Source organism: Oncorhynchus tshawytscha, linkage group LG11 (genome assembly GCF_018296145.1).
Source record: "Oncorhynchus tshawytscha isolate Ot180627B linkage group LG11, Otsh_v2.0, whole genome shotgun sequence".
NCBI classification, from domain to species: domain Eukaryota; kingdom Metazoa; phylum Chordata; class Actinopteri; order Salmoniformes; family Salmonidae; genus Oncorhynchus; species Oncorhynchus tshawytscha.
Genome location: NC_056439.1, coordinates 14,826,535 through 14,850,907, shown reverse-complemented (window position 1 = coordinate 14,850,907; position 24,373 = coordinate 14,826,535). Strand labels below are relative to the sequence as shown.

At 42.1% G+C, this 24,373-nt stretch overlaps 1 protein-coding gene across 1 annotated transcript in view; it reads right to left on the bottom strand.

Annotated features, from left to right (window-relative positions):
• Window positions 1-21,352, bottom strand: part of adck1 (aarF domain containing kinase 1) — a 159,431-nt gene extending 138,079 nt beyond the window's left edge. Inside the window, exons 1-3 of the mRNA XM_024436825.2 lie at window positions 21,246-21,352; window positions 11,928-12,067; window positions 5,560-5,643 (exon numbers count right to left, since the gene is read on the bottom strand). Of these exons, the coding sequence (XP_024292593.1) occupies window positions 5,560-5,643; window positions 11,928-12,059 (216 nt within the window). The 5' untranslated portion in view covers window positions 12,060-12,067; window positions 21,246-21,352. The remainder of the gene's footprint in view (window positions 1-5,559; window positions 5,644-11,927; window positions 12,068-21,245) is intronic.
• Window positions 21,353-24,373: the final 3,021 nt, after the last annotated feature.

Below are 24,373 nucleotides of genomic sequence, written 5' to 3'. Positions count from 1 at the left end.
GTAATGGATGAATAAGTGACTTATCGAGATATATCATATATTTTAGAGTAATTCGTGAAATGGTAAACAACTTCACGGTGCCCCAAATTCCTAATGAGTTAATTGTTACAAGATTAATAAAAAAAATTCAAAGTTAAAATAAGTTAACAATTAAACATAGTTGATTCAATAAATAACAGTCAGCACATTAATGAATGTAATGTCACGACACTACGCTAGAGGATTGTTTTGATAGCATAGAATGGAATATGTTCTGGGATTCTTCCCATGGCATTGAGGAGTATACCACATCAGTCACCAGATTCATCGACGACGTTGTCCCCACAGTGAGCGTACGTACATATCCCAACAAGAAGCCATGGATTACAGACAACATCCGCACTGAGCTGTAGCTGCCGCTTTCTAGGAGCGGGACACTGATCCGGACGCTTATAAGAAATCCTGCAAAGCCCTCAGATGAACCATCACAGACAAAGCATCAATACAGGACTAAAATTGATTCTCGTTGGATGTGGCAGGGCTTGCGAACTATTACGGACTACAAAAGGGAAACCAAGCCACTGCACAGTGACGTGACCCTACCAGATGAGCTAAATGCCCACTTCGGGGCAAGCAACACAAGCTACACAAGCAGCACCAGCTTTTCCGTACAACTGTGATCACGGTCTCGGTAGCAGATGAAAACAAAACCTTTAGACAGGTTAATATTTACAAAGTCACGGGGCCAGACAGATTACCAGGACGTGTACTCACAGCATGCGTGGATCAACTGGCAAGTGTCTTCACTGACATTTTCAACCTCTCCCTGACTGAGTCTGTAATACCTACATGTTTCAAGCAAACCACCATAGTCCCTGTGCCCAAGGGGGCGAAGGTAACCTGCCTAAATGATCACTGCCCTGTAGCACTCCCATCGGTAGCCATGAAGTGCTTTGAAAGGCTGGTCATCTATCATCCAGGAAACCCTAGACCCACTCCAATTTGCTTACCTCCCCCAACAGATCCATAGATGATGGAATCTCAAGTGCACTCCACACTGCCCTTTCCCACCTGGACAAAAAGGAACACCTATGTGAGAATGCTATTCATTGACTACAGCTCAGCATTCAACCCCAGTGCCCACAAAGCACATCACTAAGCTAAGGACCCTGGGACTAAACACCTCCCTCTGCATCTGAACTTCCTGACGGACCACCTCCAGGTGGTAAGGGTAGGCAATAACTTGTCTGCCATGCTGATCCTCAACACTGGGGCCCCTCAGGGGTGGGTGCTTAGCCCCCTCCTGTACTCCTTGTTCACTCACGACTGGGAGTCCAAACACAACTCCAACATTAAGTTTGCGAACGACACAACAGTGGTAGGCCTGATAACTGACAATGATGTGACAGCCTATAGGGAGCAGGTCAGAGACCTGGCAGTGTGGTGCAAGGACAACAACCTCTCCCTCAATGGGAGCAAGACAAAGGAGCTGATCAGAGACTAGAGGAAAAGGTAGGCCTCCATTAACATTGACGGGGATGTCGTGGAGCGGGTCGAGAGTTTTAAATTCCTTGGTGTCCACATCACTAACGTACGATCAAGGTCCAAACAAACTAAGAAAGTCATGAAGGCACGACAACACCTTTTCCCCCTAAGGAGACTGAAAGGATTTGGCATGGGTCCCCAGAACCTCAATGTTCTACAGCTGCACCATGGAGAGCATCCTGACCATTGAGTCACCGCCTGGTATGGCAACTGCTCGGCCTCCGACCGCAAGGCGCTACAGAGGGTAGCGCGTACGGCCAAGTACATCACCGGGGCCAAGCTTCCTGCCATCCAGGACCTATATTATGCTTCTACCCCCAAGAAGGAGTTCTGAACAATTAAACAAATGGCCAGCTGGACTATTTACATTGACGACCCCCCTTTGTTTTTACACTGCTGCTACTCGCTGTTTATTATGTATGCATAGTCACTTTACCTGCTGTACAAATTACCTCAACTTGCCTGTACCCCTGCACATTGACTGGGTACCAGTACCCCCTGTACATAGCCTCGTTATTTAATTGTTACTTTAAATTTATTTACTTTAGTTTATTTAGTAAATATTTTCTTAACTCTATTTCTTGAACTGTATTGTTGGTTAAGAGCTTGTAAGGAAGTAAGAATTTCACAGTAAGGTCTACTACACCTGTTGTATTCGGTGCATGTGACAAATAAAAATTTATTTGATTTGAATTTAGCTAGCTTGCTAAATGTACTTAAGAGTCAGAGCAAACATAGGTATCTAAATACAGCACGGTACCAGTGCTGGTATATGCATGTTGTTTGTGTAATGGTATCTTATAAAGAGAGGAATAGGCAATGCATGGATATTTTAGCTAGCTAGAGTGTACTCAAAGTATTCAGACCGCTTCACATTTTCCACATTGTTACATTACAGCCTTATTCTAAAATGGATTTGGCATTCAGGCCAAAGAATTAAGTCTTGGTTTCATCAGACCAGAGAGTTGTCTAATGTCCAGAGTGTCCTTTAGGTAACTATTGGCAAACTCCAAGTGGGCTGTCATGTGCCTTTTACTGGAGGAGTGGCTTCGGTCTGGCCACTCCACTATAAAGGCCTGATTGGTGGGGTGCTGCAGAGATGGCTGTCCTTCTGGAAGTTCACTTCCCTGACCAAGGCCCTTCTCTGCCAATTGCGCAGTTTGGCCAGCTCTAGAAGGAGACTTGGTGGTTCCAAACTTCCATTTAAGAATGATGGAGGCCATTGTGTTCTTGAGGCCCTTTTGGTACCCTTCCCCAGATCCGTGCATCGACACAATCCTGTCCTGGAGGTCTAAGGACATTTCCTTCGACCTCATGGCTTGGTTTTGGCTCTGACATGCACAATCTGTGCTGTGGGACCTTATATAGACAGGTGTGTGCATTTCAAGATCATGTTCAATCAATTTTATTTACCACAAAAGGACTCCAAATCATGTTGTAGAAACATCTCAAGGATGATCAATGGAAGCAGGATGCACGTGAGCTCAAGTCTCATAGTAAAGGGTCTGAATACTTAATTAAGGTATTTCAGTTTTTATTTTTAATACATTTGCAAACATTTCAAAAAACCTGTTTTTGCTTTGTCATTGTGGGGTATTGTGTGTAGATTGATGAGGAAATTGTTTTATTTAATACAGAATAAGGCTGTAACGTAACAAAATGTGGATTAAGTCAAGGGGTCTGAATACTTTCCAAATGCGCTGTTACACAACACTAATATGTGAACAATGTTTTTAGTGAAGAGATGTTTCATTTTGGGTTTTTTTAATAACAAGTTTGGTAGCAACGTGAAAATAGTTGTGAAAATCTGTTTCAGCTCAAGTTGACTACGAAACCCACAATGCAATTCTCTGGGCACCGAAGACTTGGATGTCGATTAAGGCAGCCCAGCCCCCCCCCGCACCTCTGATTCAGAGGGGTTGGGTTAAATGCGGAAGACACATTTCAGTTGAATACATTGTTGGACAACTGACTAGGTATCCCCCTTTCACTTCATCTTGTATAGAACAAACACCATGCACTACCAATTTACTAGTGTACATTCTCACAATGTTCAACCTGCAGATCGATGTGCCTCAGAGTAGTCTGACATTTGTCGTAGAATTACAACATTACTTTTATATTATAATGTCTTGATATAGTAGTACATTCACACTGTTTTTCTTAGAGGCAACAGAATAGGGTTCTTAGAACTCATGTGTTTGAGATTTAACGCTGACTGTCGATTTACAATGGCTTGGTGATAAGACAACATTCCATTCCATGATAAGTGTCTGTGTGCCTGTCTGTCAGTGGCAGGGTGACCCAATCTCCAGTTTATTTATCCCATATGGCAGATGAATACTGGACTCCATCATTCTGAGGGAAGGGCTTAGTATCCTGTTGCATTAGTATTTCTGTATAAACAAGCAGTACATGAACTAGCAACAGATATGTGGCGCAATGTAAATCTTTATCTGTTGCATGAGAGCACAATGAACCTTTGTTCACGTATCTGTTCTTTGTCACAAGGACTCAGGAAGACAAAAAAAAAAAAAAAAGTTGTAACCGAATCCTGTTTAAATGGGCTTTAACTCTACACCATTGGGTGACCGTTAACGCACCATTACTGCAGGAATTAATAAAGTTCAGTTGTTTTGAAGAAATCTAAGTCTCTCCTTCGATTAGAATAATTACCACGACACATTCAATGCACCCTGGACTGAAGAGGCAGAACGGTGTTAGACCCTGTGTTAAATTATATTTCTCGAGTTAGAAATATTGCTAAAATATAATCAATGGCTAATTCAAGAGACGACAGCCTCCCGCGTTATGACATCGGCCATCTGACATGTATGACAGACGTTTTCGTGATTATGTAGCGAGAGCGTTTATCTCAATGCTACGTCATAACGGCCAAATATCTGACTGCTTGAACTGCAATAGCTCAGATACACATGAAATGACTCAGGGAATCGATTTAATGTCGCTCAGAGATGCACAACAACAGTATACCATTCAAAATGGGTGAATCTTTACTTTAAATGCAGAAAATCAGCAATCTAAACAAACGTTCTACCACCGTGACCATGTTGACTTTTGGGAAGTCTATTGATTCGGTGTTCGGACATACAGTATAACATTTGTATGTGAAAACTATTTCTAAATTGCATACTTTGTTTTTCCGAACTCACTTCAGTCGCAAATACTGTAAGAGGCTTGCGCTACCGGTGCACTGCTGGCACATGCGCAGATCAAATACACAACTGGAACACTGATTAAGCTGTTACATGTCCTAATAATTCAAAAGATCGATTTTAAAAAACGTTTTTTTGCAGCAGCATATGCTTACTTCGATTTTGACCTCACACCGATTAGGATAAGCCGAGTTAGGTGTTTACAGTTTAATATAGACTTATTAGTGTGCATGTAAACGTACTCGGTGTATTCAAGGTGCAGCACACTATATTCCAACTAGGGTTGCAAACATCTAGTGGTCCTTTTGGGTACTTCAGATTATCAAAATTGTCTGTAATGATCTTTGGCCTTATCACATGTAAAATAGGACAATTTAAGAAAAAAATGTATATATATAAAAAAAGATTTAATGACAAAGCTGTAAAACATCATACATGAACCATCAATTTAGTGAATGCCATTGGTGTTTAATATGAGGGTTTCAGCATCCTTTAGAATAGTTTTACACATTTGTTTTACTATGTCAAATTTGAATAAATCATTCCAATTCCATGACTCCAACAATTCACCAATTTACTAGGCCTAGGTGTTTTGCCCATACCATGCAGTTCTGCATGGCAGTGTGGAAGAGGAAACAAAAGTACAGGAAATTCAGAAAATTACAAAAATGCTGAAAATGATTTGTTTGAAGTTGGACTGAACAGTATAAAACAAATCAGAATGGAGAAAACCACATTGAAATCACTTAAAAACATATGCGTTTCAACCCTATGCACTAATTATTATTATTTTTAAACATAAAATACGAAACATTTCACACAATGATATTTTGGCCATATAGCCAAGTCCTAGCCTTACCTGGGATTTGAGCGCCCAGTATTCTTCTGATCCATACTCCACATGTTTCAGAGATGTCATGTAGTCATAGCTGATCACGGCAGTCTACAAGGAAAACAGTCAAAAATATATATTTGTTCAATAATGTGCTTGCATGGTTGTGTACCAACAGTGGATTCAGCCCGAAATCTGGGTGGTTGTGGTTATTGATCATAGCTGCAGCCTGTCCAAAAGGAGATCAGAGACTGATGTGTTTGTGTCACGATTTAAGTCAATAAGTCATTTTAATCAAATTTTAGTTGAACCAAACTGCAGGCTTCGTGCAAATTCTTGCCTACGGCTTATCTTTCCCTATAAAATGGCATGTGTATTTTATTTGTTGTTGTTGCTGCTGTTTTGTTGAGCTGGGTTTAATTTAAAATAGTACCACCCACCACCATGGCATTGTTAATTAAAATCAGAAACACCTGCAAAGTTCGCAAGTCGCGACTGAGCGGCGCAATAGCAAAGATGGTGGATAAATGAATATAGTTCACTCAAGTCGTTTACCATTGAAAAAAATGGTCACTTAGTGGAGTGGGTCTCCCATAAACACCAATGCAATAGCAGCTGGGTAGGGCTGTCCAAGACACATTTTTATTTCGTCTTGGTCTACTCTAGGTCGTCCGTTCTTTCAACCAATCGATTGGTGTACATTTTTAAACGTGTATTTTTCCCTACACTACCGGTCAATAGTTTAAGAACACCTACTCATTCAGGGGTTTTACTATATTATCTACATTGTAGAATAGTGAAGACATGAAAACTATATAATAACACATGGAATCATGTAGTAACCAAAAAAAAGTGTTAAACAAATCTTGAAGTGTGGAATCAGATTGCTCAGACCAGCGTTAAACAGACCTGAGCACGGGTGTTTCCTGTTTAGGTTTCTGTCTATAGGCTGGCAGCAACAAAATGGAGTCGTGGTCAGATTTGCCAAAAGGAGGGCTTTGTATGCGTCGCGGAAGTTTGCATGCGTCGCGCCTTGTTTTCAGATTACCCTTGTTAAAATCCCCAGCTACAATAAATGCAGCCTCAGGATATCTGGTTTCCAGTTTACACAATGACCCAACACACATCCAGGCTGTGTAAGGGCTATTTTACCAAGAAGGAGAGTGATGAGCTGCATCAGATGACCTGACCTCCACAATCACTTGACCTCAGCCCAATTTAGATGGTTTGGGATGAGTTGGACAGCAGAGTGAAGGAAAAGCAGCGAACAAGTGCTCAGCATATCTGGGAACTCCTTCAAGACTGTTGGAAAAGCATTCCAGGTGAAGCTGGTTGAGAGAATGCCAAGAGTGTGCAAAGCTGTCATTAAGGCAAAGGGTGGCTATTTGAAGAATCTCAATTATATTTTGATTAACACTTTTTTGGTTACTACATGATTCCATGTGTTATTATATAGTTTTGATGTCTTCACTATTATTCTACAATGTACGTAATTTCTATTGCCATTTCCAGCTATGTCAAAATAGCCTACATAAAGCCAACAAATAAAAACATTGCAGCCTGCAGGTAGAAAATATCTTGATAAAAATATCCTATAAATCACATTTGCTACTCATGGCCTGTCAGCAAGGAACTTGCAACACTGTATAAAATATTAACTTAGGTCAGGGCCTGAAGTTTGTACTAGCAAAAATGCAACACTGTGTAAAATAGTCGGGGGGGCCCTAAGAGTTCCCCGTTCCATTGAGCTCCGGACAGACATAGCTTTAGGCTATTTGCGCAAGGGATAAGAAGTGTATATGACAATTTTATATATGGTAAAATTGCATGTGACATGATTCCATTTTGGAACCCCGCTCCCCCCAAAGATGAATGGTTTTGACCACGCTCCACTGCTTTCATTGGTGCAGCTAGTAGAAATCACAAGTGTCTATAATGGAAAGGCACCCGTGAAAGACTTGTTTGTTTATCTAGTTTGTGCTGTTCCATCAAGTATTAGTGTTTCATGTCTGATGCGCTCAGGGTGTTTTTGCAGATCTGCAGCCTGCATCATGAGCGAGGTCATCGTAGCCTGTCATGTCAGGTCTCCTAGCTGTGAGAACCATGTTATCCATATTACCAAAGCTTCATCTTCTTCCTTCCATTTCTAGGGCAGATTCATGGTCGCAATTTATGAAACATGGCATCACTTTGGAGATACTGGTTTCCCGTATCCATCTGTGGCAAAGTTTTCCCTACATGTTAATGACAAATCCAGCTCCAGAACTAGCCATAGCCTAGCTGGCTCATATTTTGAACAAGGTGTAGCAACAACATAACATTAGTTAGTGAGATCGATAAGATTAGCATCCTAGCTAGCTACACTAACAGCTGTCAGTGTCCTACTTGTTATTTACCCACTCCATGTGGCCCCCAGCAAACATTTTGAGGCAGGGCTTTCTCCTATAGAGCTCCATTTTTATGGAATGATCTGCCAACCCATGTGAGAGACGCATACTCGGTCTCAACCTTTAAGTCTTTACTGAAGACTCATCTCTTCAGTGATTTGATTGAGTGTAGTCTGGCCCAGGGGTGTGAAGGTGAAAGGAAAGGCTCTGTAGCAACGAACCGCCCTTGCTGTCTCGTCGGCTCCCCTCTCCCCTGGGATTCTCTGCCTCTAACCCTATTACAGGGGCTGAGTCACTGGCTTACTGGTGCTCTTTCATGCCGTCCCTAGGAGGGGTGCGTCACTTGAGTGGGTTGAGTCACTGATGTGATCTTCCTGTCTGGGGTTGCACCCTCAACAACTACTGTGATTATTATTATTTGACCATGCTGGTCATTTATGTACATTTGAACATCTTGGCCATGTTCTGTTATCATCTCCACCCGGCACAGCCAGAAGAGGACTGGCCACCCCTCATAGCCTGGTTCCTCTCTAGGTTTCTTCCTAGGTTTTGGCCTTTCTAGGGAGTTTTTCCTAGCCACCGTGCTTCTACACCTGCATTCCTTGCTGTTTGGGGTTTTAGGCCGGGTTTCTGTACAGCACTTTGAGATATCTGCTGATGTACGAAGGGCTTTATAAATACATTTGGAAATCACCCCAAAAGTTCCCACCCCAATTTGTGAATATGCATTAGCAGCCCGCGTCATTCTTTGGAGGTGGAACCTAAAGAACAATTTCTCATATAGGATAGGAATTTAGTTGAATTAGGGGCGACATTGCCCTCTGGTGGGGGCCTTTAAGTAGCTCTCTGTAGCCCTGGAGGTCCATCCATCTGTAATAAGCACAACACAGGATGCATTGGCCAATTCATTGTGTGGGTTGTACAACTTCGGCTTTAGCTTGCTTATATAGAGCGGGTACTACCAGTTTGCTGAAATGGGCAAAGATCGTAACATGGTTTGAAAGCTTTCATGAGTTGCAGAAACCCTCTACTCTTCTCAACCATGGAGAAAGGGAGCATATCCGGTTTATCAACACAACCCGATGCTGGCACGAAGACTGCACTCAATGAGCTATATAGGGCAATAAGCAAACAAGAAAATGCTCATCCAGAGGCGGCGCTCCTAGTGGCTGGAGATTTTAATGCAGGAAAAATGAAATCAGTCTTACCTCATTTCTACCAGCATGCCACCTGTGCAACGAGAGGTGAAAAAACCTCTGGATGGCCTTTACTCCATATACAGAAACACAAAGCTCTCCCTTGCCCTCCATTTGGCAAATCTAACCATAACGCTATCCTCCTGATTCCTGCATTCAAGCAAAAACAGGAAGTGAATGCTAAGCTACAGGACTGTTTCGTTAACACAGACTGGAATATGTTCTGGGATTCATCTGATGGCATTGAGGAGTTCATTACATTTTTTATTTTACCCTTATTTACCTAGGTAAGTTCACTGAGAACACATTCATTTCCAGCAACGGCCTGGGGAATAGTTACGGGGGATGAATGAGCCAATTGGAAGCTGGGGATGATTAGGTGACCGTGATCGTATAAGGGCTACATTGGGAATTTAGCCAGGTTAACACTCCTACCCTTACAATAAGTGATCTTTAGTGACCACAGTCAGGTCACCCATTTAACTTTCCATCAGAAACATGGCACCCAACAAAGGGCATTGGGAAAAGAGTGCCTCCTACTGGCCCTCAACACCTCTTCCAGCAGTATCTGGTCTCCCATCCAGGGACTAACACGGTTCACCATCAGAGGCAAGCCAGCAGTGGGATGCAGGGTGGTATGCTGGTGGTTTACGACATCAGTCAGAAGCAGAACACTAAATCAGGAGGCTGAAAATATTCTCAAAAATATCCTCAAAAGAGTCAGTGATTTTTTTCCAAATCTATTACATTTACATAAGTATTCAGACCCTTTACTTAGTACTTTGTTGAAGCACCTTTGGCAGCAATTACACCTAGAGTCTTATTGGGTATGACACTACAAGCTTGGCACACCTGTATTTCTAGAGTTTCTCCCATTCTTCTCTGCAGATCCTCTCAAGCTCTGGATGGGGAGTGTTGCAGCATACAGAGGACTCTCCAGAGATGTTAGATTGGGTCCGGGTAACTCAAGGACATTCCGAGTTTTGTCCCGAAGCCACTCCTGCGTTGTCTTGGCTGTGTGCTTAGGGTTGTTGTCCTGTTGGAAGGTGAACCGTCGCCCAGTTTGGGGTCCTGAGCGCCCTGGAGCAGGTTATCAAGGATCTCTCTGTACTTTGCTCCATTCATCTTTCCCTCTATACTTACTAGTCCCACAGCATGATGCTGCCACCACGCATTACCTTAGGGAGGGTGCAAGGTTTCCTCCAGAAGTGACGCTTCGCATTCAGCCCAAAGAGTTCAATCTTGGTTTCATTAGACCAGCGAATCTAGTTTCTCATGGTCTGAGAGTCTTTAGGTGCCTATTGGCAAACTCCAAGCGGGCTGTCATGTGCCTTTTACTGAGGAGTGGTTTCCATCTGGCCACTCTACCAAAAGGCCTGATTGTGGGAGTGCTGCAGAGATGGTTGTCCTTCTGGAAGTTTCTCCCATCTCCACAGAGGAACTCTGGAGCTCTGTCAGAATGACCATCGGGTTCTTGGTCACCTCCCTGACTAAGGTCCTTCTCCCCCAATTGCTCAGTTTAGCAGGGCAGCCAGCTCTAGAAAGAGTCTTGGTGGTTCTAAACTATATCTATTTAAGAATGATGGAGGCCACTGTGTTCTTGGGGACCTACGATGCTGCAGAAATTGTTTGGTACCCTTCTCCCAATCTGTGCCTTGACACAATCCTGTCTCAGAGCTCTACGGGCAATTCCTTCGACCTCATGGCTTGGTTTTTGCACTGACATGCACTGTCAACTGTGGGACCTTATATAGACAGGTGTGTGCCTTTCCAAATCATGTCCAATCAATTGAATTTACCACAGTTGGACTCAAATCAAGTCATAGAAACATCTCAAGGACGATCAATGGAAACAGGATGCACCAGAGTTCAATTGAGTTTCAAAACAAAGGGTCTGAAAACTTATCTAAATAAAAAGGTATTTCTGCATTTCATTTCATCGTGGTATCCAAGTGGTAGTTACGGTCTTGTCCCATCGCTGCAACTCCCGTACAGACTCAGGAGAGGTGAAGGTTGATTGTCTCCCGGTCGCGGCCTGGCTGTGACAGAGCCTGCAGGATCTCTAGTGGCACAGCTAGCACTGCGATGCAGTACTTTAGACCCCTGTGCCACTCGAGAGGCCGCCTGTTTTTCTATTTTTTATACATTTGCAAACATTTAGGAAAAACCTGTTTTCGCTTTGTCATTATGGGGTATTGTGTGTAGATTGATGAGGAAAATTGTGCATTTAATAAATTTTAGAAAAAGGCTGCAATGTAACAAAATGTGGGGAAAAAAGGCAAGCGGTCCGAATATTTTCCGAATGCACTGTATTATTTTTAAGCTGTGGCGAAATACTCTGTCCATCCTCATTGTCATATACTTGGAAGCCAAATTGTTCCCAAACTGGAGATTTAAACAATGGAGAATGCCATTGGCTTATCGACCCCACCACTCACCATTGTACAGAACTAGTTCCCGGCTGCTCTTCACAAAAGGATCATTTGAAATGAGCCAATTAAGATTGGAATTTAATTGCAACGTGCGCATAGGTTCTATTTGTTTTAACTGAATAGACCTTAATGTTTTTTCAGCTCAGATTCGCTCAAGAGGCATACACTGCCGCGGAGACATAACCTATAGGTCTATTTTTTTTCCTATGTATAAACCATACCGTACCCATACAGAACGGTCCGGTATGAATACATGTACCATTACAACCCTAGTTTGTGTGGTTGGTATACTATACTGACCAGACGGATGTGTTTGTGTACTCATGGTTGTGTGTTATGGCTCTACAGTAGGGTCTGTGTGGTTGTGGTTATGTACTGACCGTAGCTGCGGCCCGCCCGAAGCGGACCAGGCTGATGTCATTGGGGTCCAGTTTGTTGTTGTAGAGGTAGAAGCCTGACGACGCCACCACTGCCGTTGCAACAGACGACACTTTCAGCAGCCGGCCAGCCATTGGAGGCACTGGAGGAGCGAGGAAAATATGGTCCAACAATATTACACTCTGGTATACTCAACTAATAAAGAAATACAGTTGATGAAGTACACACTGAACAAAAGTATAAATGCAACATGTAAAGTGTTGGTCCCATGAGCTGAAATAAAAAGAACCCAGAAATGTTCCTAACATACGAAAAGCAAATTTGTTTTACATCCCTGTTAGTGAGCATTTATCCTTTGCCAAGATAATCCAGCCACCTGACAGTTGTGGCATATCAAGAAGCTGATTAAACAGCATGATCATTACACAGGTGCTCCTTGTGCTTGGGACGATAAAAGGCCTCTTTAAAATGTGTGTTGTCACACAACACAACAGAAGTCTCAACTTGAGGGAGCGTGCAATTGGCATGCTGACTGCAGGAATGTTCACCAAAGTGGTTGCCAAAGAACTGAATGATAATTTCTCTACCATAAGCTGCCTCCAACATCATTTCGGGAAAATTTGGCAGTTTGTCCAACCGGCCTCACAGCCACAGACCACGTGTATTGCATCGTGTGGGCTAGCGGTTTGCGGATTATCAATGTTGTGAACAGAGTGCCCCATGGTGACGGTGGGGTTATGGTATGGGCAGGCAAAAGCTACAGACAACGAACACAATTGCATTTTATCAATGGAAATTTGAACACACAGAAATACCGTGATGAGATTCTGAGGCCCATTTTATGCATCCGTTTTCCCAGTCATGTCAAATCCATAGATGATAGATGAATGAATTTTTCAATGGACTGATTCTCATATGAACTGTAACTCAATATAATATTTGAAATTGTTGCATTTATATTTTTGTTCAGAATTTACTGTATATAAAACCATTTCCAAACTCTTTGCACTTTCAAACCTTCAACTAATAAATAAATAGCGTGTACAAAAGTTTCAAACACTAAAGGGTACTTTCATGTAAATTAGCTTTTAAAAAGACTCGGTGGGGAGAGATGAAAACAGGATGCAAAGTGGTGTTTCTAAATATTATATAATACTCAAGTATTTAACTACTGTTGCTTGAAGAGGACAGTCTTCAATACCGTCACTGAATGCAGCAGCTACTGCATTTAAATCAGATTTCTTTAACAACTTCAGTGTTTCAAGCAATAGTCACCACTGTCATACTTAGAATGAGCACACGCAGGCTGGCATTGAGTGACATATGGAAGACACACAAGCATGACAACAGGCTTATGTTGTGCACGCACATTTTAAATACTTTCTTTGAATCCATTACTCAAATTTATATTTTTTTTAAAGGATCCAAAACATTCCAAATGTCCCTGTATGCATAGCAGTCAAGGGTACAAAAAGCACCACCTTCTCCAAACAGCTAGGGTGCCCCCAAAAGATGAAACAGAGCAGCCCTAGTTTTTGGTAGCCCCGCAATCTGGAGGCCACACACTGTAAGCCAATGTACGTGTCCAAATATCGGTGCAACCAGCTTGCACCTACACCAGAGGCTGTCCAAGCGTGCCACAAGGGGCTGGTATTTAAGAAACTTGTTGGCAAAGACCTGCTCCATGCAGCCATCAAATGAGCAGCCACTTCCAAAATGAGCACCTCCCTCTGGCATATTTGGCACACAGGAAAACACATCATCAGCAACATCAAACCATCCTCTTAACCACAATAATATTTATAAATGTGTTCTGTTGGTGAGACTTACTCGTCTCACCTCGCTGTCTATCAGGTCGACAAGGCAGTCATGTCTAACAATGTACAAAACACTGTATGAACAGCAACCATTCACAACAAGGGAAACAAACTCCATTGCATTTGACTCATGAAGAACACAAAATGGGTCATGGTTGGCAGGGTACAAGAGTGCTAGGTTATATTTTGTTGGTTGAAATTGCAGTCTCAGCTTAACAGTAGAGGTGAGAATGTCCTCGCCAATGGCAGCATTCTGGTACAGTACATGGAATGGGAGACAGAGGTGTCAGCAGTCTGGAGCAGCAAGTTTTCCCTGCATACTTAGGCCAGTGTTGCCATAGCTGCATCAGTCTGATACCGAGGAGTGTTTTCCTTGATGTAGGAGGAGATGTTCCGTCATGGGTGACAGAAGCCTCCACAACACAGGGGTCTGCCACAACTGCATCAGAGGCAGTCATTGGCTCAGTTTGCGTATCAGTCCATGCCCATCTGAGCTCCGGTTGCACGGGTCCGGCCAGTCTGACCAGACTACAAAGTCCGCAGCACAAGTGTCCAATAGGTGTTCCTCCTGAAGCCCAGGAAGTTGTCCTCATTGTCAGTGGCACATTCCACTTCCGTTAGCCAGAGCCTCTCTCCTTCTGGACCAAGTCCCAAACTGGCGCATCGTTTCTGTTGAGCATGTTCAACAGGTGAGTCAGTCTGGTAGCAGTGTAACGTCACGTGTGGTGTGTGTTTAAGCATAGCCACTTTCTCACCACTTGAATGATTTCGTTATTAATGTCACTCAGAACCTACTTGGTATAAGCACATTGGCAAGCAGATGTTGAATCTTTGCTAGGCCACCGCTCTCACAGCATCTAGCTTCATGACCACAGGCAGAGGGGAAATGTCAATCATTTCAAGTCTGGTTGAATACTCATGGACAAGCCCCCCCCCGCTAGCAACATTAAACTTACATTCATGACAGCTGTATGTTTCATGCAGAGAGAACACTAGTGTTGGGGGCTTATCAGTTCATGCTTTGAGACAGCAATTCCAGTTTATATGCAGAAAACATGCTCATTCATGCCGTCTGTCTGTCTGTCTGTATATGCCTTTTGTTTGGGAAAAAAATGCCTGTATCTAACAGCCATGGTAGTATGTGGGCGAGCAAGCATTTCATGAACACTTTACAGACAAAGGGAAAGAGGGAATTGTCTCTCCATGTATACAGAACAAAAATATAAATGCAACATGTATCGTGTTGGTCCCATTTTTAAAAAAGCTTATTTCTTTTCTTGTGCACATTTCTCCTTTGCCAAGATAATCCATCCACCGGACATGTATGGCATAACAAGAAGCTGATTAAACAGCATGATCATTACAGGTGCACCTTATGCTGGGGACAATAAAAGGCCAGTTGTGTTACACAACCCAATGCCACAGATCTCAAGTTGAGGGAAAGTGCAATTGGCATGCGGACTGCAGGAATGTCCAACAGAGCTGTTGCCAGAGAACGTAATGTTAATTTCTCTACCATAACCCAACTCCAATGTCACTTTAGAGAAATTGGCAGTACGTCCAACTGGCCCCGTAACCGCAGGCCACATTGTAACAACGCAGCCCAGGAACTCCACACTCAGCTTCTTCCCCTGCGGGATCACACTTCCCTTCTATGAACTGTAATTCAGTCAAATCTTTGAAATCGTTGCGTTTATATTATTGTTCAGTATAGATGGACCATCTGGAACATTGAATGTTTTTTAGAATTCCGTGGATAAGAGCACCCAGCCAGGGTACCTTTCCATTAATCAGACAGGCATTGAAGATATGCATGAGGGCATGGGAGGACTGGGGCCGTGTGGCCTTTAAAAAACCTCATAAGTGACACCATCGGATTCACTTGCCTTGTTTGGTAGGGAAATCAACACATTATCTACCTCAAGGGTGAAATTGCATGTTTCTGGGAAATCGGCTGGTTTTACCATTTCAATTGCTTCAACCAAGGGGGTGTGGTCAGCAGAACTCTGGCGTTTGTCATTATATTAGTTCTGTACAAAGTTAACGGTGAAACATCCATGCAGCATCTGCATACCAATCATTGATCTGAAATCAGTTTCATGCCGATATTCATTTAAATCGTAGTTTTTCAAGTATCCTACACTGTTGTTTCAGGTTGATGTAAAGTTTTAGAGCAGATGGTTGTCAAACAGTAACATTACACGATGCTATAACATTTCGGCTTCTGTAGAATACTATCATGTGATCTTGCAAACAGACTCTGCTTTGATCTAACTTCATTAAAACGATCACCATTAGCCTGAGTAGCCGGTTCTCCAAGCATATAAAGTATAGAATATACACATGCGCAGAAGCTACATTTCGATTGATTTTTCTGATCCGCAGCCACTCGGTTATAATAAAACATTACATGCTTCTATGAAATTGCATTTGCGAAGTGACAGCCTGCAGTTGGGCAGAGCTGTTTTTAGGATTTCACCAAATAGGGGAAAACATGTTAGCCATTTAAAATGGCATGAAATGTATTTTGTTATTTTACGCGACAGAAGACATCAGCAGAATCTATTTTCATACCACACAAATGACCGAAATGACTAGCTACTTCTTCAATGAAAATAATAGCCCAGGCCAATGATGAGACTTATATATATATATATATATATATTAGTTCAATCTACAGTGGGGAGAACAAGTATTTGATAACCTGCGAAATCGGCAGTGTTTCCTACTTACAAAGCATGTAGAGGTCTATAATTTTTATCATAGGTAACACTTCAACTGTGAGAGACGGAATCTAAAACGAAAATCCAGAAAATCACATTGTATGATTTTTAAGTCATTCATTTGCATTTTATTGCATGACATAAGTATTTGATATATCAGAAAAGCAGAACTACATTTTTGGTACAGAAACCTGTTTGCAATTACAGAGATCATATGTTTCCTGTAGTTCTTGATCAGGTTTGCACACACTGCAGCAGGCAGGCCCACTCCTCCATACAGACCTTCTCCAGATCCTTCAGGTTTCGGGGCTGTCGCTGGGCAATGCGGACTTTCAGCTTCCTCCAAAGACTTTCTATTGGGTTCAGGTCTGGGGACTGGCTAGGCCACTCCAGGACCTTGAGATACTTCTTGAAGAGGCACTCCTTAGTTGCCCTGGCTGTGTGTTTCGGGTCGTTGTCATGCTGGAAGACCCAGCCACGACCCATCTTCAATGCTCTTACTGAGGGAAGGAGGTTGTTGGCCAAGATCTAGCGATACATGGCCCCATCCATCCTCCCCTCAATACGTTGCAGTCGTCCTGTCCCCTTTGCAGAAAAGCATCCCCAAAGAATGATGTTTCTACCTGCATGCTTCACAGTTGGGATGGTGTTCTTGGGGTTGTACTCATCCTTCTTCCTCCAAACACAGCGAGTGGAGTTTAGACCAAAAAGCTCTATTTTTGTCTCATCAGACCACATGACCTTCTCCCATTCCTCCTCTGGATCATCAAGATGATCATTGGCAAACTTCAGACGGGCCTGGACATGCGCTGTCTTAAGCAGGGGGACCTTGTGTGCGCTGCAGGATTTTAATACATGACGGCGTAGTGTGTTACTAATGGTTCTTTGAGACTGTGGTCGCAGCTCGCTTCAGGTCATTGACCAGGTCCTGCCGTTCTGGGCTGATCCCTCACCTTCCTCATAATCATTGATGCCCCACGAGGTGAGATCTTGCATGGAGCCCCAGACCGAGGGTGATTGACCGTCATCTTGAACTTCTTCCCTTCTCTAATAACTGCGCCAACAGTTGTTGCCTTCTCACCAAGCTGCTTGCCTATTGTCCTGTAGCCCATCCCAGCCTTGTGCAAGTCTACAATTTTTGCCCTGATGTCCTTACACAGCTCTCTGATCTTGGCCATTGTGGAGAGGTTGGAGTCTGTTTGATTGAGTGTGTGGACAGGTGTCTTTTATACAGGTAACGAGTTCAAACAGGTGCAGTTATTAATACAGGTAATGAGTGGAGAACAGGAGGGCTTCTTAAAGAAAAAATAACAGGTCTGTGAGAGCTGGAATTCTTCTTGGTTGGTAGGTGATCAAATACTTATGTCATGCAATAAAATGCAAATTAATTACTTAAAAATCATACAATGTGATTTTCTGGATTTTTGTTTTAGATTCCATCTCTCACAGTTGAAGTGTAAAAAAATGACAGACCTCTACATGCTTTGTAAGTAGGAAACCCTAAAAAAATTAAATGAAAGAATTTTTTATTTTTTTTAAATTGGCAGTGTATCAAATAGTTCTTCTCCCCACTATCTATATACATACCGTGGGGCAAAAAAGTATTTAGTCAGCCACCAATTGTGCAAGTTCTCCCACTTAAAAAGATGAGGCCTGTAATGTTCACACTTCAACTATGACAGACAAAATGAGAAGGAAAAAAAATCCCGAAAATCACATTGTAGGATTTTTAATGAATTCTTTATTTTTTTTAAATCTCATTTTGTGTGTCCTAACTGACCTAAGACCGGGAATTTTTAATAGGATTAAAATGTCAGGAATTGTGAAAAACTGAGTTTAAATGTATTTGGCTAAGGTGTATGTAAACGTCTTACTTCAACTGTATGCATGTACACATAGATGTTTGGGGTCACTCTGAAATGTCCTTGTTTTTGAAAAGCACATTTTGCCCATTAAAATAACATCGAAATGATCAGAAATACAGTTCAGACATTGTTAATGTTGTAAATGACTATTGTAGCTGGAAACGGCTACAATATCTTCATAGGCATACAGAGGCCCATCATCAGCAACCATCACTCCTGTGTTCTAATGGCACGTTGTGTTAGCTAATCCAAGTTTATAATCTTAAAAAGGCTAATTGTTCATTAGAAAACCCTTTTTCAATTATGTTAGCACAGCTGAAAACTTGTTTCTGATTAAAGAAGCAATAAAACTGGCCTTGTTTAGACGAGTTCAGTATCTGGAGCATCAGCATTTGTGGGTTCGATTACAGGCTCAAAATGGCCAGAAACATAGTACTTACTTTTTAAACTTGTCAGTCTATTCTTGTTCTTAGAATAGAAGGCTATTCCATGCAAAAAATTGCCAAGAACCTGAAGATCTCGTACAACGCTGTGTTTTACTCCCTTCACAGAACAGCACAAACTGGCTGTAACCAGAATAGAAAGAGTGAGAGGCCCGGTGCACAACTGAGCAAGAGGACAAGGACATTAGTGTGTCAAGTTTGAGAAACAGACACCTCACAAGTCCTCAACTGGCACCTTCATTAAATAGTACCTGCAAAACACCAGTCTCAATGTCAACAGTGAAGAGGCGACTCCGGGATTTATTTTTATTTTACCTTTAACTAGGCAAGTCAGTTAAGAACAAATTCTTGTGGCTTGGGGGTAGAAGATGTAAAGAAGCCTTTCGGACATAGATTTCGCGATCCAGTACCGCTTGCCATGTGTAAGCAGACAGAACAGTCTATGACCAGAGTGGCTGGAGTCTGACAATTTTTAGGGCCTTCCTCTGACACCGCCTGGTATAAAGGTCCTGGATGGCAGGAAGCTTGGCCTCAGTGATGTACATGGCCGTACGAACTAACCTCTGTAGTGCCTTGAGGTCAAAGGCCGATCAGTTGCTATACTAGGCAGTGACGCAACCAGTCAGGATGCTCTCGATGGTGCATCTGTAAAACCTTTTGAGGATCTGTGGACCCATGCCAAATCTTCTCAATATCCTGTGGGGGAATAGGTTTTGTCGTGCCCTCTTTGACTGTCTTGGTATGTTGGGACCATGACAGTTTGTTGGTGATGTGGACACCAAGGAACTTGAAGCACTCAACCTGCTCCCCTACAGCCCGGGCAATGGGGGCATGCGCAGTCATCCTTTTCCAGTAGTCCACAATCATCTAATTTGTCTTGATCACGTTGAGAGAGAGGTTGTTATCCTGGCACCACACTGCTAGGTCTCTGAACTCCTCCCTATAGGCGGTCTTATTGTTGTGTCATCGGCAAACTTAACGGTGTTGGAGTCTTGCCTGGAGATGCAGTCATGAGTGAACAGGGAGTACAGGAGGGAACTGAGCAGGCACCCCTGAGGGGCCCCTTTGTTGAGGATCAGTGTGGCAGATGTGTTATTACCTACCCTCACCACCTGGGGGCAGCCGTCAGGAAGTCCAGGATCCAGTTGCAGAGGGAGGTGTTTAGTCCCAGGGTCTTTAGCTTAGTGATGAGCTTTGAGGGCAATATGGTGTTGAACGCTGAGCTGTAGTCAATTAATAGCATTCTCACATAGGTGTTCCTTTTGTCCAGGTGGGAAAGGCAGTGTGGAATGCAATAGAGATTGCATCATCTGTGGATCTGTTGGGGAGGTTTGCAAAGTGGGTCTCGGTTTTCTGGGATAATGGTGTTGATGTGAGCCATGACCAGCCTTTCAAAGCACTTCATGGCTACAGATGCTATGGGTCGTAGTCGTGCTACGGGTCAGTAGTCATTTTGGCAGGTTAACTTAGTGTTCTTGGGCACAGGGACTATGGTGGTCTGCTTGAAACATGTTGGTAATACAGATTCAGTCAGGGACAGCCTGAAAATGTCCGTTGGTCAGTGCATGCTCAGAGTACACATCCTGGTAATCCATCTGGCCCTGTGGCCTTGTGAATGTTGACCTGTTTTAAAGGTCTTACTCGCGTCGGCTGCGGAGAGCGTGATCACACAGTCGTCCGGAACATGCATGTTTCAGTGTTACTTGCCTTGAAAGTGAGCATAGAAGTTATTTAGCTCGCCTGTTATTTAACTCGTCTGGTAGGCTAATGTTAGCCACCTAGCTAGAATTCATAACATACCATACCATACATTTTGCAAATTTGTAACACAGTATTCTATGTTTATCAAATTCGTAACATACAAAATGGGTGACGGACATCTACAAATTAATACATACCATACGAAACGTAGCATATCATACAAAATGGAGTGGCTCGGATTTACATACAGAATAATACAAAATGCTCTGAGACCAGGCTGGTGAGGCAGAGGCAGGCTGTAATGCAGTAAGCAAAGCAAGAGCGAAAACAAGCAGACAGAGAGGCTATCCAGGCATTTGATTTGGACAGTAAAGCAACACATACACAGCAACAACAAAAAATATCCGTGCGATCAAACAATAAAAATAAAAAAGTAATTTCTTGGTTTATATCGGTAGTTGTTCGTTTTTATCTGGAGTTGATAGTTTACCAACCTTGTTTTACCACTAGCTACATCACTAGTCTATCGACTACATCAATGAACATTTCAATACTTCCAGTATCGGTTTCTGTGTAATATAATTGAACAGTGGCTGTGATGAGACACAGAGTATGGCATTCACTTATGCAAGACGTTTTGTAACATGCGTTAGGGAACAAGACAGATAGCACTGTTCTAACAAACATATACGTGAGGTGAAATAATATAATTCATAACTAGCTATCGGATAACTGAAAACCAGTACTTTGTATGTCGGTAAGATGTTTTACCTTAATCACAGCCAAACGTACAGCCGTGCTGTCATTCAACCGGTTTCTCGCTTCGACCTCTCAACCCGTCACTTGTTTATAGTTTCGATTAAACTAAAGCCCATATGCATTATGGGGGTTGAAGTCTTGACTTCTGTACAACAGCTAGATTTATAGGAATTTAACAGCGTTTATTGTTGTAATTGTGTGAAATACATTTTGGGGGGTTTAATGCACTAGTATTTGCAAATCACTTCTGTTATTTTTCACAAAAGCTCATAGATATTTTTTCAGATAAATCGGTCAGGACTAAAAATAAGCACATCGTGCGAATACGTCAAAAGCAAGCGACGTGTTCATTTCCCATTTCCTAGACAAATTCAAAGCACTTAGTGTATACGTCATAATAAAATGATGATCTATACTGCATATAATAAAAAAACATTTGCTAGCTCAACGTTTATATAAAACTGTTTATCATAATAGCTTCACTGATAATGAATATTCAACACAGTAGTTAGATTGATGAACTTGGTGCAACTCAATAAAACACGATTATGTCAACTAATAATATGTATTGTTCATCAGGCATTATCAAGGAAAAGTTCCACACATTTCCCCAACATTTTGGTAAGCTTTACTGAGCTGTTATGAGGATGTGGAAATGTGAACTTTAGGTGTGATTGGGTCTTACTTGAAGCTGTATCCAAATATGCTGTTTTGGTATAGAGGCTTCCTGAATGGTACATTGGCAGGTGATTATAGCCTACCTACCTTTAACAATACCATTTTGTTTGGGGCTGCTGATAAGGTGTGTGTGCAGCGTGGACAAAAAAGAAACCAACACACCTTCGTGCAAGTGCACATACACATATCCACACACACATCCAGTACACACAGAGGTTAGATATTCCCCTCTCTCATTCTCACATACACACCTCTCTCACTCTCTCTCGCTCTCTCTCTCGCTCTCTCTCTCTCTCTCTCTCACACACACACACACACACACACACAAGAGGGAGAGAGAGAGAGAGAGAGAGAGCAAAAGAGAGAGAGCACAGTTAAGAACAATAACTAACTCGTATTTTTCCTGTAGGCCCTACTTTTCATGCTGAGTAATAGCAATGTCTTGAAAGTCCCTCTTTTCATCTCCCATGTGCATAAATACTAAACATGCCTTCTTCACTATTACCCTGCCTTCAAGTTCCAATCTCTTTGTAGGATTTTTCAAAACCTTTTCATGCTTTTTATCCTATTGACTGTACAATTAGGCCTTAAGCACACAATTTCCCTTTTTTTACCCTGCTATTAAATGAAACTGAAGATGAAGTAACAAAATCATTACAGAATTTATCTTAATTGCTTGGGGTATTGTGCGAGGACGTGGGTGAGTGTTTTGTTGAGTGTGGCTTCTTTTCTTGCACCCAGTTGCTGCTCAGCAGGAGGTGGCCTGTAGCTGAGGCGTACTACAGAGGATTACACACATAGATATTCACTGGGGATTTATACAACCTTTACTATGCAGTTGGTTTCCTAACAATCTGTATCAGACCCTCTTCAACTCAACTGAGACCATTTTTTTTTAAAAGCATCTTTAACACAAAACAACCAACGCATTACACAAAACAAAAACACAAATACATGGGGACATTTTCTCCCTGGTAAATGATATGCTATTTCATGGCCATGTTATTATTTTATGTGCCATTAAGGAAACACAAGAATCATTCCGATATCTTTTGGGAGTTTTTATTATTTGTCCCCAGCCTTTTTCTAACATGATTTCATCCACTGTTGTTTTTATCAACATATTCATCCACTCTGTGAACATGGGCTCATGAGAGCTTTCCCAATGTTTCAGGACCAGCCTTTAAACTGATACAATACCTAAAACATCATATTTTAAATCCCCCTTGTTTCAGACTTGTTACTCAATAGACAGCCATGGTGACCAAGGTACAATCCAATGCCATCTCCCATGCACTGCAATTCTTTGTCCCATAGGGGGTGCACATCTGGGCATTCCCACAGTGCATGAAGGAGAGTTCCTTTTGTCCCTTCATATCGCCAACACACATCATCCTGTGATAAACCCATCCTATGTAACCTTTGAATTGAAAAACTTTAAATTGTATACTTTTTCCCCTGGGTTGTCTGACATCTTGCCAAATATTTGAAATAATATACATCCAAGTCTTCTTACAGTATGTAGGTCACATTGTAAAATCCCTTTGCCACACAATTCTCAAGTTTTCATAGGAATAATTTTTAAAAATTTAACAGCATTTGGCAAAATAAAGAATCTGATTGTACAGAGCGTGGTAGAGAAAATAAATATTCTACATTATTGCCTTTTTCATAATGGCACCACCTAGTGTTGACACACAGCTTTTCATTTGCATATATCTCCATAGGTCAATATCACAAAGGTTATATTTATTCCCCATTTCTTCTTCAACGTCTCCCAAAGTATGAACTTTTCTCTTACCCATTTTTTCCCCACATTATTGACAGTTTCCCCACACAAATAGCAGGATTATATCATAGAGAAGCATATAATATCTTTGTCTATGTGGAGACTCTTTGATTCTTTTATGTATTGACAACCACACTGCCCTAGAATGGCAAAGAATTGATGCCCTCAAGATCTGTACTATTGGCTCTTTGTTGGGATAGAATATGTAATGGTCCAAAGGAGCTGTCAAACCACTGTCCAATCTCTCCCCAGCCCCCTCTCTCCTCATTGCTTAGCCATTCTGGACAGCTCAAACGCCACATTGTACAGTTCCACATCTGGGAGGCCCTTGTCTTTCTTTAGGGGTATGGATTTTCTGCATACTGATGCATGTTTTTTTTCCTGACCATATAATATCTTAACAATACCATTACACTGCTTGAAAATGTATGATGGAATGCATGTCGGTAGCATCATTGAATTATAGTTCAATTAAGGAACAAATATCTGTTTTCATTGAAAACATTTTCCCCCATAAAAAAAACATTTCACAACTTCCCCTTGTCCATGTATTTTTTGCAGAACTGGAAGCATATTGATGCCCCACTATTTTATTCAACTCTGATGTCAATATTATCCCCAGATACTTCATACCAGATTGCATCCACTTTTTTTTACTTTACCCTTTTTTCTG